Raw genomic sequence first — 27116 nt, 5'->3', positions numbered from 1 at the left:
TCTGCCCTCTCTCCGTCCCGTCTCTCGCTCTGCCCTCTCCCTCTCTTGCCTCTTTTTGCCCCCTCTCTCTCTCTGCCCCCTCTTTGCCCCCTCTTTCTCTCTTGCTTTAAACCTGATTGCGTATAGAATGCATAAGGATAGAGTCAGATATTGTGATAACTATTAGTGTCCGAATCGCTGGCCCTACATGTAAGCCAATCACAGCACAGATATCGGGGTAACGCGGAGGTATCACCCTCAATCTCATGCGGTCACTGGCGGCTGTGGAATCAGGGTGATCATTGTATAATCTCAGAAACAATGGTTCGATTTCCATTGTAAAAGCTTTTATGGGAATAGACTTTTATTTGCTCTTTGTACAATCGATGTTTAACTTGTCGCCGTTAAAGCATTTGTAACAATTGTTTTCGTAGCATCTGACTAAACTGATCTCTTTGTCTAGAAGCTTCCAGGCAGTAGCAATGGCTTGGTCTCTTCCTATATCAAAGTAATACATAAAATGGAAGACGAAGGCTCTGTCCTTGATGTTGACCAACGCTGGAGTCTCGTGGATCCCCTTGATGATATTATTGTTTTCTTTCGGGTTGGTGCAGAAGTCCACACACGGAGAGTTCTGAGAGAAGAATATGACACAATCCTGCGCAGATGTAGATTTCAGGAGGTGGCTTATGGGGGAATCGGTGACGGGGTCCAGTAGGCGGAATTCTGCGTGTCGTGTATTAGGACCGATATTGCCGGTTTGGATTGCCGCCACCATGCGCTTTCCTTCGTAGACTCCTTTAGTGTTCAGCATATTAAGAACCTCCGTTGGATCGATTTCTGACATGACCTTGTTTAATTCCAAACCCTTTTTACATTCAGCATTTGTAAATTTGACCAAATATGCAAATTGATTATTGGCACCTAGAAGTCTGTAAGGTAAGAAAAGCATTAAACTAAACTATTTATGCCATCAAAGAGACAAAAATTCATTCTGCTCGTTACATGAATGAAATAAAAATAGGCAAATAAAGTGAAATAAGCAAAACCATTACATCTTGGATGCACATACTGGGTAAGGCTAAAATCCCTGAGAAGCTTCCGCCCAGCTTTTCCCTGAAATCGTGGCACCAGAAAAAGCTTACATGGTTCTGACCCAAGCACACTACATGGGTACAGTACCAGAACCCAGCTCACTACATAGCTATGGTACCAGAACCCAGCTCACTACATAGCTATGGTACCAGAACCCAGCTTACTACATAGCTATGGTATCAGAACCCAGCTCACTACATAGCTATGGTATCAGAACCCAGCTCACTACATAGCTATGGTATCAGAACCCAGCTCACTACATAGCTATGGTACCAGTACCCAGCTCCGTACATAGCTCTGACTATCAGAACCCAGCTCACTACATAGTTATGGTATCAGAACCAAGCTCACTACATAGCTATGGTACCAGAACCCAGCTCACTACATAGCTCTGACTATCAGAACCCAGCTCACTACATAGCTATGGTATCAGAACCCAGCTCACTACATAGCTATGGTACCAGTACCCAGCTCCGTACATAGCTCTGACTATCAGAACCCAGCTCACTACATAGTTATGGTATCAGAACCAAGCTCACTACATAGCTATGGTACCAGAACCCAGCTCACTACATAGCTCTGACTATCAGAACCCAGCTCACTACATAGCTATGGTACCAGAACCCAGCTCACTACATAGCTATGGTATCAGAACCCAGTTCACTACATAGCTATGGTATCAGAACCCAGCTCACTACATAGCTATGGTATCAGAACCCAGCTCACTACATAGCTATGGTACCAGTACCCAGCTCCGTACATAGCTCTGACTATCAGAACCCAGCTTACTACATAGCTATGGTATCAGAACCCAGCTCACTAAATAGCTATGGTACCAGTACCCAGCTCCGTACATAGCTCTGACTATCAGAACCCAGCTCACTACATAGCTATGGTATCAGAACCAAGCTCACTACATAGCTATGGTACCAGAACCCAGCTCACTACATACATATGGCATCAAAACCCAGCCCACTACATAGCTATGGTACCAGAACCCAGCTTACTATATAGGTACAGTAGCAGAACCCAGCTCACTACATAGCTATGGTACCAGAACCCAGCTCACTACATAGGTACAGTACCAGAACCCAGCTCACTACATAGCTATGGTATCAGAACCCAGCTCACTACATAGCTATGGTATCAGAACCCAGCTCACTACATAGCTATGGTATCAGAACCCAGCTCACTACATAGCTATGGTATCAGAACCCAGCTCACTACATAGCTATGGTATCAGAACCCAGCTCACTACATAGCTATGGTATCAGAACCCAGCTCACTACATCGCTATGGTATCAGAACGCAGTTCACTACATAGCTATGGTACCAGAACCCAGCTTACTACATAGCTATGGTATCAGAACCCAGCTCACTACATAGCTATGGTATCAGATCCCAGCTCACTACATAGCTATGGTATCAGAACCCAGCTCACTACATAGTTATGGTATCAGAACCCAGCTCACTACATAGTTATGGTACCAGAACCCAGCTCACTACATAGCTATGGTACCAGAACCCAGCTCACTACAAAGCTATGGTATCAGAACCCAGCTCACTACATAGCTATGGTATCAGAACCCAGCTCACTACATAGGTACAGTACCAGAACCCAGCTCACTACATACCTATGGTATCAGAACCCAGCTCACTACATAGCTATGGTATCAGAACCCAGCTCACTACATAGCGATGGTACCAGAACCCAGCTCACTACATAGCTATGGTATCAGAACCCAGCTCACTACATAGGCACAGTACCAGAACCCGGCTCACTACATAGCTATGGTATCAGAACCCAGCTCACTACATAGTTATGGTATCAGAACCCAGCTCACTACATAGTTATGGTATCAGAACCCAGCTCACTACATAGCTATGGTACCATATCCCAGCTCACTACATAGCTATGGTATCAGAACCCAGATCATTACATAGCCCTGGTATCAGAACCCAGCTCACTACATAGCTATGGTATCAAAACCCAGCTCACTACATAGCTCTGGTATCAGAACCCAGCTCACTACATAGCTATGGTATCAGAACCCAGATCATTACATAGCCCTGGTATCAGAACCCAGCTCACTACATAGCTATGGTATCAAAACCCAGCTCACTACATAGCTCTGGTATCAGAACCCAGCTCACTACATAGCTCTGGTATCAGAACCCAGCTCACTACATAGCTATGGTACCAGAACCCAGCTTACTACATAGTTATGGTATCAGAACCCAGCTCACTACATAGCTATGGTATCAAAACCCAGCTCACTACATAGCTCTGGTATCAGAACCCAGCTCACTACATAGCTATGGTACCAGAACCCAGCTCACTACATAGCTATGGTATCAGAACCCAGCTCACTACATAGTTATGGTATCAGAATTCCTAGCCCGCAGGCTGCTTAAGCCTGGGGGCGGCAGGACTGGCAGTGTTCCGCCCCCTCTTTTGGTTAGGGTATAGACCCTCCTTGGCCCGTCCCCTGCCCGGGGTTTTTTTTGTGCTGGGCAGCCAATCAGGTGGCCCGGAAGTGCTTCCTGGCCACTTGATGGCGCTAGCCCTGGGCTATTTAGCCCTGAGCACGGAGCTAGTCCTGCCTCTTTGGGACTTGCTCCGTGCTCAAGAGTTTCCCACCCGCCCGCCCTTTGGAATACTGTTTTTGGGTTTTGGTTAGGTATTGACTAGGGAATTTTTTGTTATATATATTTCTTTATCATTTGTTTGGAATTGTTTTTGTGTTTTAATGTTCTTAACAAAGTTTTTTTTGGTAGTCACAGCGTGGCCTGTGAGGAAACTGGACCCTCTCGGTTTACGTCGTAATCACCTGTCGGATCAACAAGGACATGCCCCCGCGTAGGCGGGGCCAGGCATGCGAGGTGAATAATTCCGGAAGGGTCTGGGTCTTCCCACAGGTCATTTATTTGTAAATATTTGTTAATTAATAAAGCTGTGGCCGACCTCCACTTTTACTCCCATCAGATCGGTTTCAATGTTTAGTTCTTTGGCGTAGGGGACGGGTGGGTTTTACACCGGTGGGTTTGGTTATTGATACTGCCAGTCCCCAGCTCACTACATAGCTATGGTATCAGAACCAAGCTCACTACATCACTATGGTACCAGAACGCAGCTCACTACATAGCTATGGTACCAGTACCCAGCTCCGTACATAGCTCTGGCATAAGAACCCAGCTCACTACATAGCTATGGTATCAGAACCCAGCTCACTACATAGCTATGGTATCAGAACCCAGCTCACTACATAGCTATGGTACCAGAACCCAGCTCACTACATAGTTATGGTACCAGAACCCAGCTTACTATATAGGTACAGTACCAGAACCCAGCTCACTACATAGCTATGGTATCAGAACCCAGTTTAATATATAGGTACAGTACCAGAACCCAGCTCACTACATAGCTATGGTATCAGAACCCAGCTTACTACATAGCTATGGTATCAGAACCCAGCTCACTACATAGCTATGGTATCAGAACCCAGCTCACTACATAGCTATGGTATCAGAACCCAGCTCACTACATAGCTATGGTATCAGAACTCAGCTCACTACATAGCTATGGTATCAGAACCCAGCTCACTACATAGCTATGGTATCAGAACCCAGCTCACTACATAGCTATGGTATCAGAACCCAGCTCACTACATAGCTATGGTATCAGAACCCAGCTCACTACATAGCTATGGTATCAGAACCCAGCTCACTACATAGCTATGGTATCAGAACCCAGCTCACTACATAGCTATGGTATCAGAACCCAGCTCACTACATAGCTCTGGTATCAGAACCCAGCTCATTACATAGGTACAGTACCAGAACCCAGCTTACTACATAGTTATAGTATCAGAACCCAGATCACTACATAGTTATGGTATCAGAACCCAGCTCACTACATAGCTATGGTATCAGAACCCAGCTCACTACATAGCTATGGTATCAGAACCCAGCTCACTACATAGTTATGGTATCAGAACCCAGCTCACTACATAGCTATGGTATCAGAACCCAGCTCACTACATAGCTATGGTATCAGAACTCGGCTCACTACATAGCTATGGTACCAAAACCCAGCTCCCTACATAGCTATGGTACCAGAACCCAGCTCACTACATAGTTAGGTTATCAAAACCCAGCTTACTACATAGCTCTGGTACCAGAACCCGGCTCACTACATAGTTATGGTATCAGAACCCAGATCACTACATAGCTTTGGTATCAGAACCCAGCTCACTACATAGCTATGGTACCAGAACCCAGCTCACTACATAGGTACAGTACCAGAACCAAGCTCACTACATAGCTATGGTATCAGAACCCAGCTCACTACATAGCTATGGTACCAGAACCCAGCTCACTACATAGCTATGGTATCAGAACCCAGCTCACTACATAGCTATGGTATCAGAACCCAGCTCACTACATAGCTATGGTATCAGAACCCAGCTCACTACATAGCTATGGTATCAGAACCCAGCTCACTACATAGTTATGGTACCAGAACCCAGCTCACTACATAGCTATGGAACCAGAACCCAGCTCACTACATAGCTATGGTATCAGAACCCAGCTCACTACATAGCTATGGTATCAGAACCCAGCTCACTACATAGCTATGGTATCAGAACCCAGCTCACTACATAGCTATGGTATCAGAACCCAGCTCACTACATAGCTATGGTATCAGAACCCAGCTCACTACATAGCTATGGTATCAGAACCCAGCTCACTACATAGCTCTGGTATCAGAACCCAGCTCACTACTTAGCTATGGTACCAGAACCCAGCTCACTACATAGCTATGGTATCAGAACCCAGCTCACTACATGGCTATGGTATCAGAACTCGGCTCACTACATAGCTATGGTACCAGAACCCAGCTCACTACATAGCTATGGTATCAGAACCCAGCTCACTACATAGCTCTGGTATCAGAACCCAGCTCACTACTTAGCTATGGTACCAGAACCCAGCTCACTACATAGCTATGGTATCAGAACCCAGCTCACTACATGGCTATGGTATCAGAACTCGGCTCACTACATAGCTATGGTACCAGAACCCAGCTCACTACATAGCTATGGTACCAGAACCCAGCTTAGTACATAGTTATGGTGTCAAAACCCAGCTTACTACATAGCTCTGGTATCAGAACCCAGCTCACTACATAGGTACAGTATCAGAACCCAGATTACTACATAGCTATGGTACCAGAACCCAGCTCACTACATAGTTATGGTATCAGATCCCAGATCACTACATAGCTTTGGTATCAGAACCCAGCTCACTACATAGCTATGGTATCAGAACCGAGCTCACTACATAGGTACAGTACCAGAACCCAGCTCACTACATAGCTATGGTATCAGAACCCAGCTCACTACATAGCTATGGTATCAGAACCCAGCTCACTACATAGCTATGGTACCAGAACCCAGCTCACTACATAGCTATGGTATCAGAACCCAGCTCACTACATAGCTATGGTACCAGAACCCAGCTCACTACATAGCTATGGTATCAGAACCCAGCTCACTACATAGCTATGGTACCAGAACCCAGCACACTACATAGCTATGGTACCAAAACCCAGCTCACTACATAGCTATGGTATCAGAACCCAGCTTACTACATAGCTGTGGTATCAGAACCCAGCTTACTACATAGCTATAGTATCAGAACCCAGCTCACTACATAGCTATAGTACCAGAACCCAGCTCACTACATAGTTATGGTGTCAGAACCCAGCTCACTACATAGATATGGTACCAGAACCCAGCTCACTACATAGATATGGTACCAGAACCCAGCTCACTACATAGCTATGGTATCAGAACCCAGCTCACTACATAGATATGGTACCAGAACCCAGCTCACTACATAGATATGGTACCAGAACCCGGCTCACTACATAGCTCTGGTATCAGAACCCAGCTTACTACATAGTTATGGTATCAGAACCCAGCCCACTACATAGCTATAGTACCATAACCCAGCTCACTACATAGTTATAGTATCAGAACCCAGTTCACTACATAGCTATAGTACCAGAACCCAGCTCACTACATAGCTATGGTATCAGAACCCAGATCACTACATAGCTATGATATCAAAACCCAGCTCACTACATAGCTATGGTACCAGAACCCAGCTCACTACATAGCTATGGTACCAGAACCCAGCTCACTACATAGGTACAGTACCAGAACCCAGCTCACTACATAGCTATGGTATCAGAACCCAGCTCACTACATAGCTATGGTATCAGAACCCAGCTCACTACATAGGTACAGTACCAGAACCCAGGTCACTACATAGCTATGGTACCAGTACCCAGCTCCGTACATAGCTCTGGCATAAGAACCCAGCTCACTACATAGCTATGGTACCAGAACCCAGCTCACTACATAGCTATGGTATCAGAACCCAGCTCACTACATAGCTATGGTACCAGAACCCAGCTCACTACATAGTTATGGTACCAGAACCCAGCTTACTATATAGGTACAGTACCAGAACCCAGCTCACTACATAGCTATGGTATCAGAACCCAGTTTAATATATAGGTACAGTACCAGAACCCAGCTCACTACATAGCTATGGTATCAGAACCCAGCTTACTACATAGCTATGGTATCAGAACCCAGCTCACTACATAGCTATGGTTTCAGAACCCAGCTCACTACATAGCTATGGTATCAGAACCCAGCTCACTACATAGCTATGGTATCAGAACCCAGCTCACTACATAGCTATGGTATCAGAACCCAGCTCACTACATAGCTATGGTATCAGAACCCAGCTCACTACATAGCTATGGTATCAGAACCCAGCTCACTACATAGCTATGGTATCAGAACCCAGCTCACTACATAGCTATGGTATCAGAACCCAGCTCACTACATAGCTCTGGTATCAGAACCCAGCTCATTACATAGGTACAGTACCAGAACCCAGCTTACTACATAGTTATGGTATCAGAACCCAGATCACTACATAGTTATGGTATCAGAACCCAGCTCACTACATAGCTATGGTATCAGAACCCAGCTCACTACATAGTTATGGTATCAGAACCCAGCTCACTACATAGCTATGGTATCAGAACCCAGCTAACTACATAGCTATGGTATCAGAACTCGGCTCACTACATAGCTATGGTACCAAAACCCAGCTCCCTACATAGCTATGGTACCAGAACCCAGCTCACTACATAGTTAGGTTATCAAAACCCAGCTTACTACATAGCTCTGGTACCAGAACCCGGCTCACTACATAGTTATGGTATCAGAATCCAGATCACTACATAGCTTTGGTATCAGAACCCAGCTCACTACATAGCTATGGTACCAGAACCCAGCTCACTACATAGGTACAGTACCAGAACCCAGCTCACTACATAGCTATGGTATCAGAACCCAGCTCACTACATAGCTATGGTACCAGAACCCAGCTCACTACATAGCTATGGTATCAGAACCCAGCTCACTACATAGCTATGGTATCAGAACCCAGCTCACTACATAGCTATGGTATCAGAACCCAGCTCACTACATAGCTATGGTATCAGAACCCAGCTCACTACATAGCTATGGTATCAGAACCCAGCTCACTACATAGCTATGGTATCAGAACCCAGCTCACTACATAGCTATGGTATCAGAACCAAGCTCACTACATAGCTATGGTATCAGAACCCAGTTTAATATATAGGTACAGTACCAGAACCCAGCTCACTACATAGCTATGGTATCAGAACCCAGCTTACTACATAGCTATGGTATCAGAACCCAGCTCACTACATAGCTATGGTATCAGAACCCAGCTCACTACATGGCTATGGTATCAGAACTCGGCTCACTACATAGCTATGGTACCAGAACCCAGCTCACTACATAGCTATGGTACCAGAACCCAGCTTAGTACATAGTTATGGTATCAGAACCCAGTTTAATATATAGGTACAGTACCAGAACCCAGCTCACTACATAGCTATGGTATCAGAACCCAGTTTAATATATAGGTACAGTACCAGAACCCAGCTCACTACATAGCTATGGTATCAGAACCCAGCTCACTACATAGCTATGGTATCAGAACCCAGCTCACTACATAGCTATGGTATCAGAACCCAGCTCACTACATGGCTATGGTATCAGAACTCGGCTCACTACATAGCTATGGTACCAGAACCCAGCTCACTACATAGCTATGGTACCAGAACCCAGCTTAGTACATAGTTATGGTGTCAAAACCCAGCTTACTACATAGCTCTGGTATCAGAACCCAGCTCACTACATAGGTACAGTATCAGAACCCAGATTACTACATAGCTATGGTACCAGAACCCAGCTCACTACATAGTTATGGTATCAGATCCCAGATCACTACATAGCTTTGGTATCAGAACCCAGCTCACTACATAGCTATGGTATCAGAACCGAGCTCACTACATAGGTACAGTACCAGAACCCAGCTCACTACATAGCTATGGTATCAGAACCCAGCTCACTACATAGCTATGGTATCAGAACCCAGCTCACTACATAGCTATGGTATCAGAACCCAGCTCACTACATAGCTATGGTACCAGAACCCAGCTCACTACATAGCTATGGTATCAGAACCCAGCTCACTACATAGCTATGGTACCAGAACCCAGCACACTACATAGCTATGGTACCAGAACCCAGCTCACTACATAGCTATGGTATCAGAACCCAGCTTACTACATAGCTATAGTATCAGAACCCAGCTCACTACATTGCTTTAGTACCAGAACCCAGCTCACTACATAGGTATAGTACCAGAACCCAGCTCACTACATAGATATGGTACCAGAACCCAGCTCACTACATAGCTATGGTATCAGAACCCAGCTCACTACATAGCTCTGGTATCAGAACCCAGCTTACTACATAGTTATGGTACCAGAACCCAGCTCACTACATAGATATGGTACCAGAACCCAGCTCACTACATAGATATGGTACCAGAACCCAGCTCACTACATAGCTATGGTATCAGAACCCAGCTCACTACATAGCTCTGGTATCAGAACCCAGCTTACTACATAGTTATGGTATCAGAACCCAGCCCACTACATAGCTATAGTACCATAACCCAGCTCACTACATAGTTATAGTATCAGAACCCAGTTCACTACATAGCTATAGTACCAGAACCCAGCTCACTACATAGCTATGGTATCAGAACCCAGATCACTACATAGCTATGATATCAAAACCCAGCTCACTACATAGCTATGGTACCAGAACCCAGCTCACTACATAGCTATGGTACCAGAACCCAGCTCACTACATAGGTACAGTACCAGAACCCAGCTCACTACATAGCTATGGTATCAGAACCCAGCTCACTACATAGCTATGGTATCAGAACCCAGCTCACTACATAGCTATGGTATCAGAACCCAGCTCACTACATAGCTATAGTATCAGAACCCAGCTCACTACATAGCTATGGTATCAGAACCCAGCTCACTACATAGCTATGGTATCAGAACCCAGCTCACTACATAGCTATGGTATCAGAACCCAGCTCACTACATAGCTATGGTATCAGAACCCAGCTCACTACATAGCTCTGGTATCAGAACCCAGCTCACTACATAGGTACAGTACCACAACCCAGCTCACTACATAGCTATGGTATCAGAACCCAGCTCACTACATAGCTATGGTATCAGAACCCAGCTCACTACATAGCTATGGTACCAGAACCCAGCTCACTACATAGCTCTGGTATCAAAACCCAGCTCACTACATAGCTATAGTACCAGAACCCAGCTCACTACATAGTTATGGTATCAGAACCCAGATCACTACATAGCTATGGTACCAGAACCCAGCTCACTACATAGGTACAGTACCAGAACCCAGCTCACTACATAGCTATGGTATCAGAACCCAGCTCACTACATAGCTATGGTATCAGAACCCAGATCACTACATATCTATGGTACCAGAACCCAGCTTACTACATAGCTATGGTACCAGAACCCAGCTTACTATATAGGTACAGTACCAGAACCCAGTTCACTACATAGCTATGGTATCAGAACCCAGCTTACTATATAGGTACAGTACCAGAACCCAGCTCACTACATAGCTATGGTATCAGAACCCAGCTCACTACATAGCTATGGTATCAGAACCCAGCTCACTACATAGCTATGGTACCAGAACCCAGCTCACTACATAGCTATGGTATCAGAACCCAGCTCACTACATAGTTATGGTACCAGAACCCAGCTCACTACATAGCTATGGTATCAGAACCCAGCTTACTATATAGGTACAGTACCAGAACCCAGCTCACTACATAGCTATGGTATCAGAACCCAGCTCACTACATAGCTATGGTATCAGAACCCAGCTCACTACATAGCTATGGTATCAGAACCCAGCTCACTACATAGTTATGGTACCAGAACCCAGCTCACTACATAGCTATGGTATCAGAACCCAGCTCACTACATAGCTATGGTATCAGAACCCAGCTCACTACATAGTTATGGTACCAGAACCCAGCTCACTACATAGCTATGGTACCAGAACCCAGCTCACTACATAGGTACAGTACCAGAACTCATCTCACTACATAGCTATGGTACCAGAACCCAGCTCACTACATAGGTACAGTACCAGAACCCGGCTCACTACATAGTTATGGTATCAGAACCCAGATCACTACATAGCGTTGGTATCAGAACCCAGCTCACTACATAGCTATGGTACCAGAACCCAGCTCACTACATGGCTATGGTATCAGAACTCAGCTCACTACATAGCTATGGTACCAGAACCCAGCTCACTACATAGCTATGGTACCAGAACCCAGCTCACTACATAGTTATGGTATCAGAACCCAGCTCACTACATAGCTATGGTACCAGAACCCAGCTCACTACATAGCTATGGTATCAGAACCCAGCTCACTACATAGCTATGGTATCAGAACCCAGCTTACTACATAGCTATGGTATCAGAACCCAGCTCACTACATAGCTATGGTACCAGAACCCAGCTCACAATATAGCTATGGTATTAGAACCCAGCTCACTACATAGCTATGGTATCAGAACCCAGCTCACTACATAGCTCTGGTATCAGAACCCAGCTCACTACATAGCTATGGTACCAGAACCCAGCTTACTACATAGCTATGGTATCAGAACCCAGCTTACTACATAGCTATGGTATCAGAACCCAGCTCACTACATAGCTATGGTATCAGAATCCAGCTCACTACATAGCTATGGTACCAGTACCCAGCTCCGTACATAGCTATGGTATCAGAACCCAGCTCACTACATAGCTATGGTATCAGAACCCAGCTCACTACATAGCTATGGTATCAGAACCCAGCTCACTACATAGCTATGGTACCAGAACCCAGCTCACTACATAGCTCTGGTATCAGAACCCAGCTCACTACATAGGTACAGTACCACAACCCAGCTCACTACATAGCTATGGTACCAGAACCCAGCTCACTACATAGTTATGGTACCAGAACCCAGCTTACTACATAGCTATGGTACCAGAACCCAGCTTACTACATAGCTATGGTATCAGAACCCAGCTCACTACATAGCTATGGTATCAGAACCCAGCTCACTACATATCTATGGTATCAGAACCCAGCTCAATACATAGCTATGGTATCAGAACCCAGCTTACTACATAGTTATGGTATCAAAACCCAGCTCACTACATAGCTATGGTACCATAACCCAGCTCACAACATAGCTATGGTATCAGAACCCAGCTCACTACATAGCTATGGTATCAGAACCCCGCTCACTACATAGCTATGGTACCAGAACCCAGCTTACTACATAGTTATGGTACCAGAACCCAGCTCACTACATAGTTATGGCACCAGAACCCAGCTTACTGCATAGCTATGGTATCAGAACACAGCTCACTGCATAGCTATGGTATCAGAACCCAGCTTACTACATAGCTATGGTACCAGAACCCAGCTCACTACATAGCTATGGTATCAGAACCCAGCTCACTACATAGCTATGGTATCAGAACCCAGCTCACTACATAGCTATGGTACCAGAACCCAGCTCACTACATAGCTATGGTATCAGAACCCAGCTCACTACATAGCTCTGGTATCAGAACCCAGCTCACTACATAGCTATGGTACCAGAACCCAGCTTACTACATAGCTATGGTATCAGAACCCAGCTCACTACATAGCTATGGTACCAGAACCCAGCTCACTACATAGCTATGGTACCAAAACCCAGCTCACTACATAGCTATGGTACCAGAACCCAGCTCACTACATAGCTATGGTATTAGAACCCAGCTCACTACATAGCTATGGTATCAGAACCCAGCTCACTACATAGCTCTGGTATCAGAACCCAGCTCACTACATAGCTATGGTACCAGAACCCAGCTTACTACATAGCTATGGTATCAGAACCCAGCTTACTACATAGCTATGGTATCAGAACCCAGCTCACTACATAGCTATGGTATCAGAATCCAGCTCACTACATAGCTATGGTACCAGTACCCAGCTCCGTACATAGCTCTGGTATCAGAACCCAGCTCACTACATAGCTATGGTATCAGAACCCAGCTCACTACATAGCTATGGTATCAGAACCCAGCTCACTACATAGCTATGGTATCAGAACCCAGCTCACTACATAGCTATGGTATCAGAACCCAGCTCACTACATAGTTATGGTATCAAAACCCAGCTCACTACATAGCTCTGGTATCAGAACCCAGCTCACTACATAGGTACAGTATCAGAACCCAGCTTACTACATAGCTATAGTACCAGAACCCAGCTTACTACATAGCTATGGTATTAGAACTCAGCTCACTACATAGCTTTGGTATCAGAACCCAGCTCACTACATAGCTATGGTACCAGAACCCAGCTCACTACATAGGTACAGTAGCACAACCCAGCTCACTACATAGCTATGGTACCAGAACCCAGCTCACTACATAGCTATGGTACCATAACCCAGCTCACAACATAGCTATGGTATCAGAACCCAGCTCACTACATAGCTATGGTACCAGAACCCAGCTTACTACATAGTTATGGTACCAGAACCCAGCTCACTACATAGTTATGGTACCAGAACCCAGCTTACTGCATAGCTATGGTATCAGAACACAGCTCACTACATAGCTATGGTATCAGAACCCAGCTTACTACATAGCTATGCTACCAGAACCCAGCTCACTACATAGCTATGGTATCAGAACCGAGCTCACTACATAGCTATGGTATCAGAACCCAGCTTACTACATAGCTATGGTATCAGAACCCAGCTTACTACATAGTTATGGTATCAGAACCCAGCTCACTACATAGATCTGGTATCAGAACCCAGCTCACTACATAGGTACAGTATCAGAACCCAGCTTACTACATAGCTATAGTACCAGAACCCAGCTCACTACATAGCTATGGTACCAGAACCCAGCTCACTACATAGTTATGGTATCAGAACCCAGCTCACTACATAGCTATGGTATCAGAACCCAGCTCACTACATAGCTATGGTATCAGAACCCAGCTCACTACATAGCTATGGTACCAGAACCCAGCTTACTACATAGTTATGGTATCAGAACCCAGCTTACTACATAGCTATGGTATCAGAACCCAGCTCACTACATAGCTATGGTACCAGAACCCAGCTCACTACATAGCTATGGTATCAGAACCCAGCTTACTACATAGCTATGGTATCAGAACCCAGCTTACTACATAGCTATGGTATCAGAACCCAGCTCACTACATAGCTATGGTATCAGAACCCAGCTCACTACATAGCTATGGTATCAGAACCCAGCTTACTACATAGCTATGGTATCAGAACCCAGCTCACTACATAGCTATGGTATCAGAACCCAGCTCCGTACATAGCTCTGGTATCAGAACCCAGCTCACTACATAGCTATGGTATCAGAACCCAGCTCACTATATAGCTATGGTATCAGAACCCAGCTTACTACATGGCTATGGTATCAGAACCCAGCTTACTACATAGTTATGGTATCAAAACCCAGCTCACTACATAGCTATGGTACCAGAACCCAGCTCACTACATAGCTATGGTATCAGAACCCAGCTCACTACATAGCTATGGTATCAGAACCCAGCTCACTACATAGCTATGGTATCAGAACCCAGCTTACTACATGGCTATGGTATCAGAACCCAGCTTACTACATAGTTATGGTATCAAAACCCAGCTCACTACATAGCTATGGTACCAGAACCCAGCTCACTACATAGCTATGGTACCAGAACCCAGCTTACTACATAGTTATGGTATCAGAACCCAGCTTACTACATAGCTATGGTATCAGAACCCAGCTCACTACATAGCTATGATACCAGAACCCGTCACACTACATAGCTATGTTATCAGAACCCAGCTTACTACATAGTTATGGTATCAAAACCCAGCTCACTACATAGCTATGGTATCAGAACCCAGCTCACTACAGAGCTATGGTATCAGAACCCAGCTCACTACATAGCTATGGTATCAGAACCCAGCTCACTACATAGTTATGGTACCAGAACCCAGCTCACTACATAGCTATGGTATCAGAACCCAGCTCACTACATAGCTATGGTACCAGAACCCAGCTCACTACATAGCTATGGTATCAGAACCCAGATCACTACATAGCTCTGGTATCAGAACCCAGCTCACTACATAGTTATGGTATCAGAACCCAGATCACTACATAGCTATGGTACCAGAACCCAGCTCACTACATAGCTATGGTATCAGAACCCAGCTCACTACATAGCTATGGTACCAGAACCCAGCTCACTACATAGCTATGGTATCAGAACCCAGCTCACTACATAGCTATAGTACCAGAACCCAGCTCACTACATAGTTATGGTATCAGAACCCAGATCACTACATAGCTATGGTACCAGAACCCAGCTCACTACATAGGTACAGTACCAGAACCCAGCTCACTACATAGCTATGGTATCCGAATCCAGCTCACTACATAGCTATGGTATCAGAACCCAGCTCACTACATAGTTATGGTATCAAAACCCAGCTCACTACATAGCTATGGTACCAGAACCCAGCTCACTACATAGCTATGGTATCAGAACCCAGCTCACTACATAGTTATGGTATCAAAACCCAGCTCACTACATAGCTATGGTACCAGAACCCAGCTCACTACATAGCTATGGTATCAGAACCCAGCTCACTACATAGCTATGGTATCAGAACCCAGCTCACTACATAGCTATGGTACCAGAACCCAGCTCACTTATTGCTATGGTACCAGAACCCAGCTTACTACATAGTTATGGTACCAGAACCCAGCTTACTACATAGCTATGGTATCAGAACCCAGCTCACTACATAGCTATGGTATCAGAACCCAGCTCACTACATAGCTATGGTATCAGTACCCAGCTCACTACATAGCTATGGTATCAGAACCCAGCTCACTACATAGCTATGGTACCAGAACCCAGATCACTACATAGCTATGGTACCAGAACCCAGCTCACTACATAGCTATAGTACCAGAACCCAGCTTACTACATAGTTATGGTACCAGAACCCAGCTCACTACATAGCTATGGTACCAGAACCCAGCTCACTACATAGCTATGGTATCAGAACCCAGATCACTACATAGCTCTGGTATCAGAACCCAGCTCACTACATAGCTATGGTATCAGAACCCAGCTCACTACATAGCTATATTATCAGAACCCAGCTCACTACATAGCTATGGTATCAGAACCCAGCTCACTACATAGCTATGGTACCAGAACCCAGCTCACTACATAGCTATGGTATCAGAACCCAGCTCACTACATAGCTATGGTACCAGAACCCAGATCACTACATAGCTATGGTATCAGAACCCAGCTCACTACATAGCTCTGGTATCAGAACCCAGCTCACTACATAGCTATGGTATCAGAACCCAGCTTACTACATAGCTATGGTATCAGAACCAAGCTCACTACATAGCTATGGTATCAGAACCCAGCTCACTACATAGCTATGGTATCAGAACCCAGCTCACTACATAGCTATGGTATCAGAACCCAGCTCACTACATAGCTATGGTATCAGAACCCAGCTCACTACATAGCTATAGTACCAGAACCCAGCTCACTACATAGCTATGGTATCTGAACCAAGCTCACTACATAGTTATGGTATCAGAACCCAGATCACTACATAGCTATGGTATCAGAACCCAGCTCACTACATAGCTATGGTACCAGAACCCAGCTCACTACATAGGTACAGTACCAGAACCCAGCTCACTACATAGCTATGGTATCAGGACCCAGCTCACTACATAGCTATGGTACCAGAACCCAGCTCACTACATAGCTATGGTACCAGAACCCAGCTTACTACATAGTTATGGTACCAGAACCCAGCTTACTACATAGCTATGGTATCAGAACCCAGCTCACTACATAGCTATGGTATCAGAACCCAGCTCACTACAGAGCTATGGTATCAGAACCCAGCTCACTACATAGCTATGGTTTCAGAACCCAGCTCACTACATAGCTATGGTACCAGAACCCAGCTCACTACATAGCTATGGTATCAGAACCCAGCTCACTACATAGCTATGGTACCAGAACCCAGCTCACTACATAGCTATGGTATCAGAACCCAGCTCACTACATAGCTATGGTATCCAAACCCAGCTCACTACATAGCTATGGTATCAGAACCCAGCTTACTACATAGTTATGGTATCAAAACCCAGCTCACTACATAGCTATGGTACCAGAACCCAGCTCACTACATAGCTATGGTATCAGAACCCAGCTCACTACATAGCTATGGTATCAGAACCCAGCTCACTACATAGCTATGGCACCAGAACCCAGCTCACTACATAGCTATGGTACCAGAACCCAGCTTACTACATAGTTATGGTACCAGAACCCAGCTTACTACATAGCTATGGTATCAGAACCCAGCTCACTACATAGCTATGGTATCAGAACCCAGCTCACTACATAGCTATGGTATCAGAACCCAGCTCACTACATAGCTATGGTATCAGAACCCAGCTCACTACATAGCTATGGTATCAGAACCCAGCTCACTACATAGCTATGGTATCAGAACCCAGCTCACTACATAGCTATGGTATCAGAACCCAGCTCACTACATAGTTATGGTATCAGAACCCAGCTCACTACATAGCTATGGTACCAGAACCCAGATCACTACATAGCTATGGTATCAGAACCCAGCTCATTACATAGCTATGGTATCAGAACCCAGCTCACTACATAGCTATGGTACCAGAACCCAGCTCACTACATAGCTATGGTATCAGAACCCGACTCACTACATAGCTATGGTATCAAAACCCAGCTCACTACATAGCTATGGTATCAGAACCCAGCTTACTACATAGTTATGGTATCAGAACCCAGCTCACTACATAGCTCTGGTATCAGCACCCAGCTCAATACATAGTTATGGTACCAGAACCCAGCTCACTACATAGCTATGGTACCAGAACCCAGCTCACTACATAGGTACAGTATCAGAACCCAGCTTACTACATAGCTATGGTATCAGAACCCAGCTTACTATATAGGTATAGTACCAGAACCCAGCTCACTACATAGCTATGGTATCAGAACCCAGCTCACTACATAGTTATGGTACCAGAACACAGCTCACTACATAGCTATGGTACCAGAACCCAGCTCACTACATAGCTATGGTACCAGAACCCAGCTTACTACATAGCTATGGTACCAGAACCCAGCTCACTACATAGGTACAGTATCAGAACCCAGCTTACTACATAGCTATAGTACCAGAACCCAGCTCACTACATAGCTATGGTATCAGAACCCAGCTCACTACATAGTTATGGTACCAGAACACAGCTCACTACATAGCTATGGTACCAGAACCCAGCTCACTACATAGCTATGGTACCAGAACCCAGCTTACTACATAGCTCTGGTATCAGAACCCAGCTCACTACATAGCTATGGTACCAGCACCCAGCTAACTACATAGGCACAGTACCAGAACCCAGCTCACTACATAGCTATGGTATCAGAACCTAGCTCAGTACATAGGTACAGTACCAGAACCCAGCTCACTACATAGCTATGGTACCATAACCCAGCTTACTACATAGCTATGGTACCAGAACCCAGCTTACTACATAGCTATGGTATCAGAACCCAGCTCACTACATAGGTACAGTACCAGAACCAAGCTCACTACATAGCTATGGTATCAGAACCCAGCTCACTACATAGCTATGGTATCAGAACCCAGCTAACTACATAGGTACAGTACCAGAACCCAGCTCATTACATAGCTATGGTATCAGAACCCAGCTTACTACATAGCTATGGTACCAGAACCCAGCTCACTACATAGCTATGGTACCGGAATCCAGCTTACTACATAGCTATGGTATCAGAACCCAGCTTACTACATAGCTATGGTACCAGAACCCAGCTCACTACATAGCTATGGTATCAGAACCCAGCTCACTACATAGCTATGGTATCAGAACCCAGCTCACTACATAGCTATGGTATCAGAACCCAGCTCACTACATAGCTATGGTATCAGAACCAAGCTCACTACATAGCTATGGTATCCGAACCCAGCTCACTACATAGCTATGGTATCAGAACCCGGCTCACTACATAGCTATGGTACCAGAACCCAGCTCACTACATAGCTCTGGTATCAGAACCCAGCTCACTACATAGCTATGGTATCAGAACCCAGCTCACTACATAGTTATGGTATCAGAACCCAGCTCACTACATAGCTATGGTATCAGAACCCAGCTCACTACATAGCTATGGTACCAGAACCCAGCTTACTACATAGCTATGGTATCAGAACCCAGCTTACTACATAGCTATGGTATCAGAACCCGACTCACTACATAGCTCTGGTATCAGAACCCAGCTTACTACATGGCTATGGTATCAGAACCCAGCTCACTACATAGCTATGGTATCAGAACCCAGCTCACTACATAGCTATGGTATCAGAACCCAGCTTACTACATAGCTATGGTATCAGAACCCGACTCACTACATAGCTATGGTATCAGAACCCGACTCACTACATAGCTATGGTATCAGAACCCAGCTCACTACATAGCTATGGTATCAGAACCCAGCTCACTACATAGTTATGGTATCAGAACCAAGCTCACTACATAGCTATGGTATCAGAACCCAGCTCACTACATAGCTATAGTATCAGAACCCAGCTTGCTACATAGCTATGGTATCAGAACCCAGCTCACTACATAGCTATGGTATCAGAACCCAGCTCACTACATAGCTATGGTATCAGAACCCGACTCACTACATAGCTATGGTATCAGAACCCAGCTTACTACATAGCTATGGTATCAGAACCCAGCTCACTACATAGCTATGGTACCAGAACCCAGCTCACTACATAGCTATGGTATCAGAACCCAGCTCACTACATAGCTATGGTATCAGAACCCAGCTTACTACATAGCTATGGTATCAGAACCCAGCTCACTACATAGCTATGGTATCAGAACCAAGCTCACTACATAGCTATGGTATCCGAACCCAGCTCACTACATAGCTATGGTATCAGAACCCGGCTCACTACATAGCTATGGTACCAGAACCCAGCTCACTACATAGGTACAGTATCAGAACCCAGCTTACTACATAGCTATGGTATCAGAACCCAGCTCACAACATAGCTATGGTATTAGAATCCAGCTTACTACATAGCTATGGTATCAGAACCCAGCTCACTACATAGTTATGGTATCAGAACCAAGCTTACTACATTGATTTAATAAAATTGGTTCTTGTTCTATATCTATGAAGAGATTGCCCCCTCCCCTCATGACCAGCAGCTCTATCATCTTCCCGTAGCTGGGGCTCTCTGAGGAGGCTGGACTATTAGCGCTGACACCACACGGGGGCAGCACCACTTTACAGTGTAACTAAAGTCAGGACCCCGTGCCCCCCTATGGAGGTCTGACCCCGTGCCCCCCTATGGAGGTCTGACCCCGTGCCCCCCCCTCCCCCCACTATGGAGGTCTGACCCCGTGCCCCCCCTATGGAGGTCTGACCCCGTGCCCCCCCTATGGAGGTCTGACCCCGTGCCCCCCCTATGGAGGTCTGACCCCGTGCCCCCCCTATGGAGGTCTGACCCCGGTTGGCATTGGCCAATGAGCCATGGGTTCCCTTCCTCCAGGACATGCAATGAAATGGGAAACACTTTGTCAGGTTCGCTAGGGAGATTGCCGGGACTTCTGGTTCTTCTGGTGGTACCAGCAGCGTTCTCCGAACCCCGGCGCGTATCCGCGCAAACTCCACCTCTCGTCCTGGGCAGCGGCTGCTAAGATCTCGCGCTGTCTAGGAGTGGCTGGGACTTTGAACCTCTGCTTGGTGCCTGGTTGGTTCTGCACCATGAGGGGTTAATTCCCAGATGCTGTCCAGCACCTATCAGGTTCTGGAGGTGGAGTTCTGGCTGCATAAATTGCAGCTTCACTAGTCACCTGTGCCAGTGTTTGAAAATCCCTTTCTCCACTCGCTGCTCTAGGTTGTATTGCTCTGTATCTTTATCTGTATTGTTGTTACCTCGGCTAGTTTTTGACTTTGACTCTCTGCTTACTGATTTTGCTATTGACGTACCCTCTCGTTGTGACTCCGGCCTGTTTACCATTCTTTTGTGTTTTATGTTGTCAGTCTGTTTGTTTTCCTTCCCACACTTATTCCAGCGTATCTCGAAGTCTTCAAGTAGTCGCCCCACGGTTTAGCGTGGGGGGGCTATAGGAAGGGACAGAGGTTGGGGCAAGCTCAGGGCACACTATCCCCTGTCTTTTGTGTACCAATCTTAACAGAAACACTGGCCACACATAGGTCTGCATCCTGTATCCGACCTGCTACATTTTCTCCTCCCATGGAGCCTTTGTCAGCTGTGGTCACTCAGGTCCAGACCCTAACTCAGTTTGTTCAGGATCTAGCCTCCCGTCTCCAAATTCAGGAATCTATGCAGGTTCCGCGGCAGACATCACCGCAGGATCCACTGCCACCCACACTTGAACCTAAGGTTCCTCTCCCTGACGTGTTTTTTGGTGACCGTAAGAAATTTTTTTCATTTCGGGAGGGCTGTAAACTTTATTTTTCCTTACGTCCTCGTTCATCGGGCACAGAGATTCAAAGAGTGGGCGTGGTAATTTCCCTGTTGCGTGGGGATCCGCAAAATTGGGCCTTTTCTCTCCCACCTGACTCTCCATCCTGTTCTTCTCTTGACGCTTTTTTTTCTGCTTTAGGCCAGATTTATGACGAACCTGACCGCCGAGCACTTGCAGTTTCCCACCTTAGATCTCTGTGTCAGGGAAAACGTACAGCAGAAGATTATTGTGCCCAGTTCAGACAGTATGTGACTGACTCGCAATGGAATGACTGCGCCCTAAAAGACCAATTTATGTCCGGACTGTCAGACCGAGTACAGGACTTAGTCTTAGCTTATGCCGAGCCTCAGACATTAGATGATGCTATGACTCTGGTCATCCGAGTTGATCGTCGCCTAAGATCCAGGCGATCACCTCGGGTGTCTTCTGACTGTCAGCCAGCGGCCAGTCTGTCTCCAGGTAGTCCAGAATTGGAATCCATGGAGCTGGATAGCATCTCTCCTGCACAGCGGAAGCAACATCGAATAAGACGCCATCTTTGTTTCTACTGTGGAAGTCCTGATCATCTGGTCAACACCTGTTCCAAGAGGCAGCAGCAGGAAAACTTCCGCTCCTAAGCAGTAGTCGGGGGGACTGCTTAGGAGCTCAGGTACTCCCAATTGTGTCTAGAATGTATTTACCTTGTACGGTTAAGTTTCAGTCTGTTTCCTGCACTGGTCGCGCCTTTTTGGATTCAGGTGCTGCGTCTAATTTAATCGATTATAAGTTTGTCTCTCAGTTTTGCATGTCATTGATTCCATTGTCCACTCCTATCCAGATGTCGGGTGCGGATTTGACCCCTCTACAGGCAGGGTTGATCAAATTCCGAACCCCGCAGATAAAGCTTATGGTAGGAGCTATGCATGAAGAGTGGTGTTCTTTCCTAGTTATGGAAAACTTGTCTGAAAATGTCATTCTTGGTCTACCCTGGCTCCGGATCCATAATCCGGTAATTAATTGGGAAACTCTGGAGCTGGTTCATTGGGGTCCTCACTGTAAAGATCACCTGTCCAAAGTTTCATTATGTACAGTAGTGGCGGAAGATCAGAGTCTTCCAGGTTTTCTCTCTGATTACTCAGATGTGTTTTCAAAACCCTTGTCCCAAGTCCTTCCTCCTCACAGGGAGTTTGATTGTAAAATTGACCTTCTTCCTGATGCTAGATTGCCAAAGGGTCGTATATATAACCTGTCGGTACCAGAACGGGAGTCACTGAAGAGTTATATTGATGAGAGTTTGGCAATCGGACATATCCGTCCCTCTGAGTCGCCCACTGGGGCCGGGTTCTTTTTTGTTGAGAAAAAAGATGGTGGTCTACGGCCGTGTATTGATTATCGAGAATTAAATAAGATAACGGTAAAAAACTCAGGTCCTCTCCCCTTGATCCCGGATCTCTTAAATCAGGTTTCTGGGGCCCAAGTTTTCTCTAAATTAGATCTCAGAGGGGCTTATAACCTGATTCGGATCCGAGAAGGGGATGAGTGGAAAACCGCATTTAATACACCTTTGGGGCACTTTGAATACCTGGTTATGCCCTTTGGTTTGAGTAATGCCCCAGCGGTTTTTCAAGGGTTTATGAACTCCATCTTTCATGATTACATCGGTGTGTTTATGGTGGTATATCTAGACGATATTTTGATTTTCTCTCCTGATATGGTTTCTCACCAGCAACATCTCCGCCAAGTACTTACCAGGTTGCGCAAAAACCACCTCTTCGCTAAGCTGGAAAAGTGTGTTTTTGGCGTCCAGAAGGTTTCCTTCTTAGGTTATGTTGTGACTCCCTCTGATGTACAGATGGATCCGAGTAAGGTTCAGGCGCTCACGGACTGGGTTCGGCCTACCAATCTTAAGGCCCTACAACGCTTTTTAGGTTTCGCTAACTATTATCGGAACTTTATAAAGAGCTTTTCCGTGATCGCCAAACCCCTCACGGATCTGACCCGTAAGGGTGCTGATCCGAACAATTGGTCCCCTGCCGCTTACTCAGCGTTTGAAACTCTAAAAGCGGCATTCTCGTCAGCCCCGGTTTTGGTTCAACCTGACCTCTCTCTACCGTTTGTTGTGGAGGTTGATGCCTCCGAGGTAGGAGTAGGTGCAGTGTTGTCTCAAGGGTCTTCCACTCTCACCAGACTTAGGCCCTGTGCATATTTCTCTAGAAAATTTTCTTCTTGTGAGAGGAATTATGATATTGGTAATCGAGAGCTCCTTGCCATTAAGTGGGCATTTGAAGTCTGGCGACACTTTTTGGAGGGAGCTCTTCATCCGATAACTGTGCTCACGGATCATAAGAACTTAGTATATTTGGATACTGCTAAGCGCTTGAACTCACGTCAGGCTAGGTGGGCCTTGTTTTTCTCTCGCTTTAATTTTGTGGTCACCTACCGACCTGGGTCAAAAAATGTGAAGGCTGATGCCTTGTCCCGTAGCTTCGGGACTCCTGAGCTTCCAGAGGCTGCTGACAGTAATATTTTGTCTCCAGGGGTTGTGCTGGCAGCTGTTTCCTCCCACCTCTCCTCTCAAATTTTAGCAGGACAAAGATCTGCACCTAAAGACCTTCCGGAAGGCAAATTATTTGTTCCTCCTTCTTGTCGTTTGAGAGTGTTGGAGGAGACGCATTGCTCGGTACTGGCTGGTCATCCGGGAATGCGGAGTACCTTGGATCTCTTAAAGAGAAGTTACTGGTGGCCTCACATGACTAAGGATGTGCACGCATTTGTCCAAGCCTGTCAGGTCTGTGCGCGAGGAAAGACTCCCAGGAGACGTCCTGAGGTGCCTCTTCTTCCGCTTCCAGTTCCCACCAGGCCATGGTCTAAAGTGTCTATGGACTTCGTCACTGATCTGCCAGCATCTCAAGGCTGTTCAGTGGTTTGGGTGGTAGTGGACCGTTTCTCTAAAATGGGACACTTTGTTCCATTAAAAAAGTTGCCTTCAGCTGAAGAATTGGCTGAATTGTTTATACAGAATATTGTACGCCTCCATGGTATACCAGATGATATTGTGTCAGATAGGGGCGTACAATTTGTTTCCAAATTTTGGCGAGCATTTTGTTCTAGACTGGAAGTTAATTTGTCATTCTCGTCTGCGTTTCACCCTGAGTCTAATGGTCAGTCTGAGAGAATGAATCAGGAGATGATTCAATATCTGCGACTCTTTGTCTCGGACAGTCAGGACCAGTGGGTGAAATTCCTTCCGTTGGCAGAATTTGCTATTAATAACCACTGTAGTTCGTCCACACAGGTATCTCCGTTTTTCTGCAATTATGGTTTTCATCCACGTTTCTCTTTTTCATCTGTGCCTGTCTCTGATATTCCTCGAGCGGAAGCTATTACATCCAAGTTGCGCTCGCTCTGGTCACAAGTTCGGGAGAATATTCAGAGGGCACAAAATTCTATGGTCCAACAAACTGAAAGAAGGCGCACTAAATCCGATACGTTTGTGGTGGGGGATAAAGTGTGGTTATCAACAAAAAACCTTAAATTGAAGGTCCCCTCTTTGAAGTTTGCGCCCAGGTTTGTGGGTCCGTTTGTTGTTACTCATATTGTTAACCCGGTTTCCTTCAAGATTACACTCCCAGCAGGGTGGCGGGTCCATAACACCTTCCATAAGAGTCTTCTGAAGCGCTATGTTGAGCCTGTTTTGCCTCTTTCTAACCCTCCTTCTCCATCTATTGTGGAGGGGAATCTGGAATTTGAGGTGGAAAAGGTGGTGAATTCCAGATGGGTAGGTAACTCCCTGCAGTACCTGGTCCATTGGAAAGGTTTTGGTCCTGAGGATAGGTCTTGGGTTCCGGCTAGAGATGTTCATGCTCCACGGTTACTCAGGTTATTTCATCAGACCTACCCTCAGAAGCCATCTTTAAGATCTAGGGGTCCGAAGGCCCCCCGTCAGGGGGGGGGTACTGTCAGGTTCGCTAGGGAGATTGCCGGGACTTCTGGTTCTTCTGGTGGTACCAGCAGCGTTCTCCGAACCCCGGCGCGTATCCGCGCAAACTCCACCTCTCGTCCTGGGCAGCGGCTGCTAAGATCTCGCGCTGTCTAGGAGTGGCTGGGACTTTGAACCTCTGCTTGGTGCCTGGTTGGTTCTGCACCATGAGGGGTTAATTCCCAGATGCTGTCCAGCACCTATCAGGTTCTGGAGGTGGAGTTCTGGCTGCATAAATTGCAGCTTCACTAGTCACCTGTGCCAGTGTTTGAAAATCCCTTTCTCCACTCGCTGCTCTAGGTTGTATTGCTCTGTATCTTTATCTGTATTGTTGTTACCTCGGCTAGTTTTTGACTTTGACTCTCTGCTTACTGATTTTGCTATTGACGTACCCTCTCGTTGTGACTCCGGCCTGTTTACCATTCTTTTGTGTTTTATGTTGTCAGTCTGTTTGTTTTCCTTCCCACACTTATTCCAGCGTATCTCGAAGTCTTCAAGTAGTCGCCCCACGGTTTAGCGTGGGGGGGCTATAGGAAGGGACAGAGGTTGGGGCAAGCTCAGGGCACACTATCCCCTGTCTTTTGTGTACCAATCTTAACACACTTACTTGAAGATTTTGTTGTAAAAAGTTTTTGTTGCTCTGTTCAGATCATCGGTGCCTAATGCTGTTACTGCCAGGACGCCGGCGCACAGGCACAGCAGTGTGAGGACCAGGCGCCCCATCTGTATCTGCAATCACAAGAGCTGAGAATGATCTCTATGAAGTCTCTGGACCCGTCCTCCTCCTCGGTGCTGGAGCTCTCGTGTTGTGGTGC

The 27116-nt window shown here is 46.0% G+C and overlaps 1 protein-coding gene across 1 annotated transcript; it reads right to left on the bottom strand.

The window, feature by feature from the left end:
- LOC140120754 (uncharacterized) lies at positions 1–27116 on the bottom strand. The gene is made up of 2 exons (XM_072139701.1): positions 26909–27116; positions 1–911 (listed from the first exon to the last, which is right to left on the bottom strand). The coding sequence occupies exons 1-2, from the start codon at positions 27022–27024 to the stop codon at positions 344–346; spliced, it is 684 nt and encodes a 227-aa protein (XP_071995802.1). The 5' UTR covers positions 27025–27116; the 3' UTR covers positions 1–343.

Source organism: Engystomops pustulosus, chromosome 3, assembly GCF_040894005.1.
Source record: "Engystomops pustulosus chromosome 3, aEngPut4.maternal, whole genome shotgun sequence".
Lineage (NCBI taxonomy): Eukaryota > Metazoa > Chordata > Amphibia > Anura > Leptodactylidae > Engystomops > Engystomops pustulosus.
This window is presented reverse-complemented; position numbering and strand designations above follow the sequence as displayed.

Bases quoted from the DNA above. Each gene is read 5' to 3' on its own strand.
- LOC140120754 (XM_072139701.1), bottom strand. From the start codon at position 27,024: ATGGGGCGCCTGGTCCTCACACTGCTGTGCCTGTGCGCCGGCGTCCTG. The intron at 912-26,908 runs GTAAGTGTGTTA...CTTACCTTACAG, and splicing joins TTTTACAACAAAATCTTCAA to ACTTCTAGGTGCCAATAATC.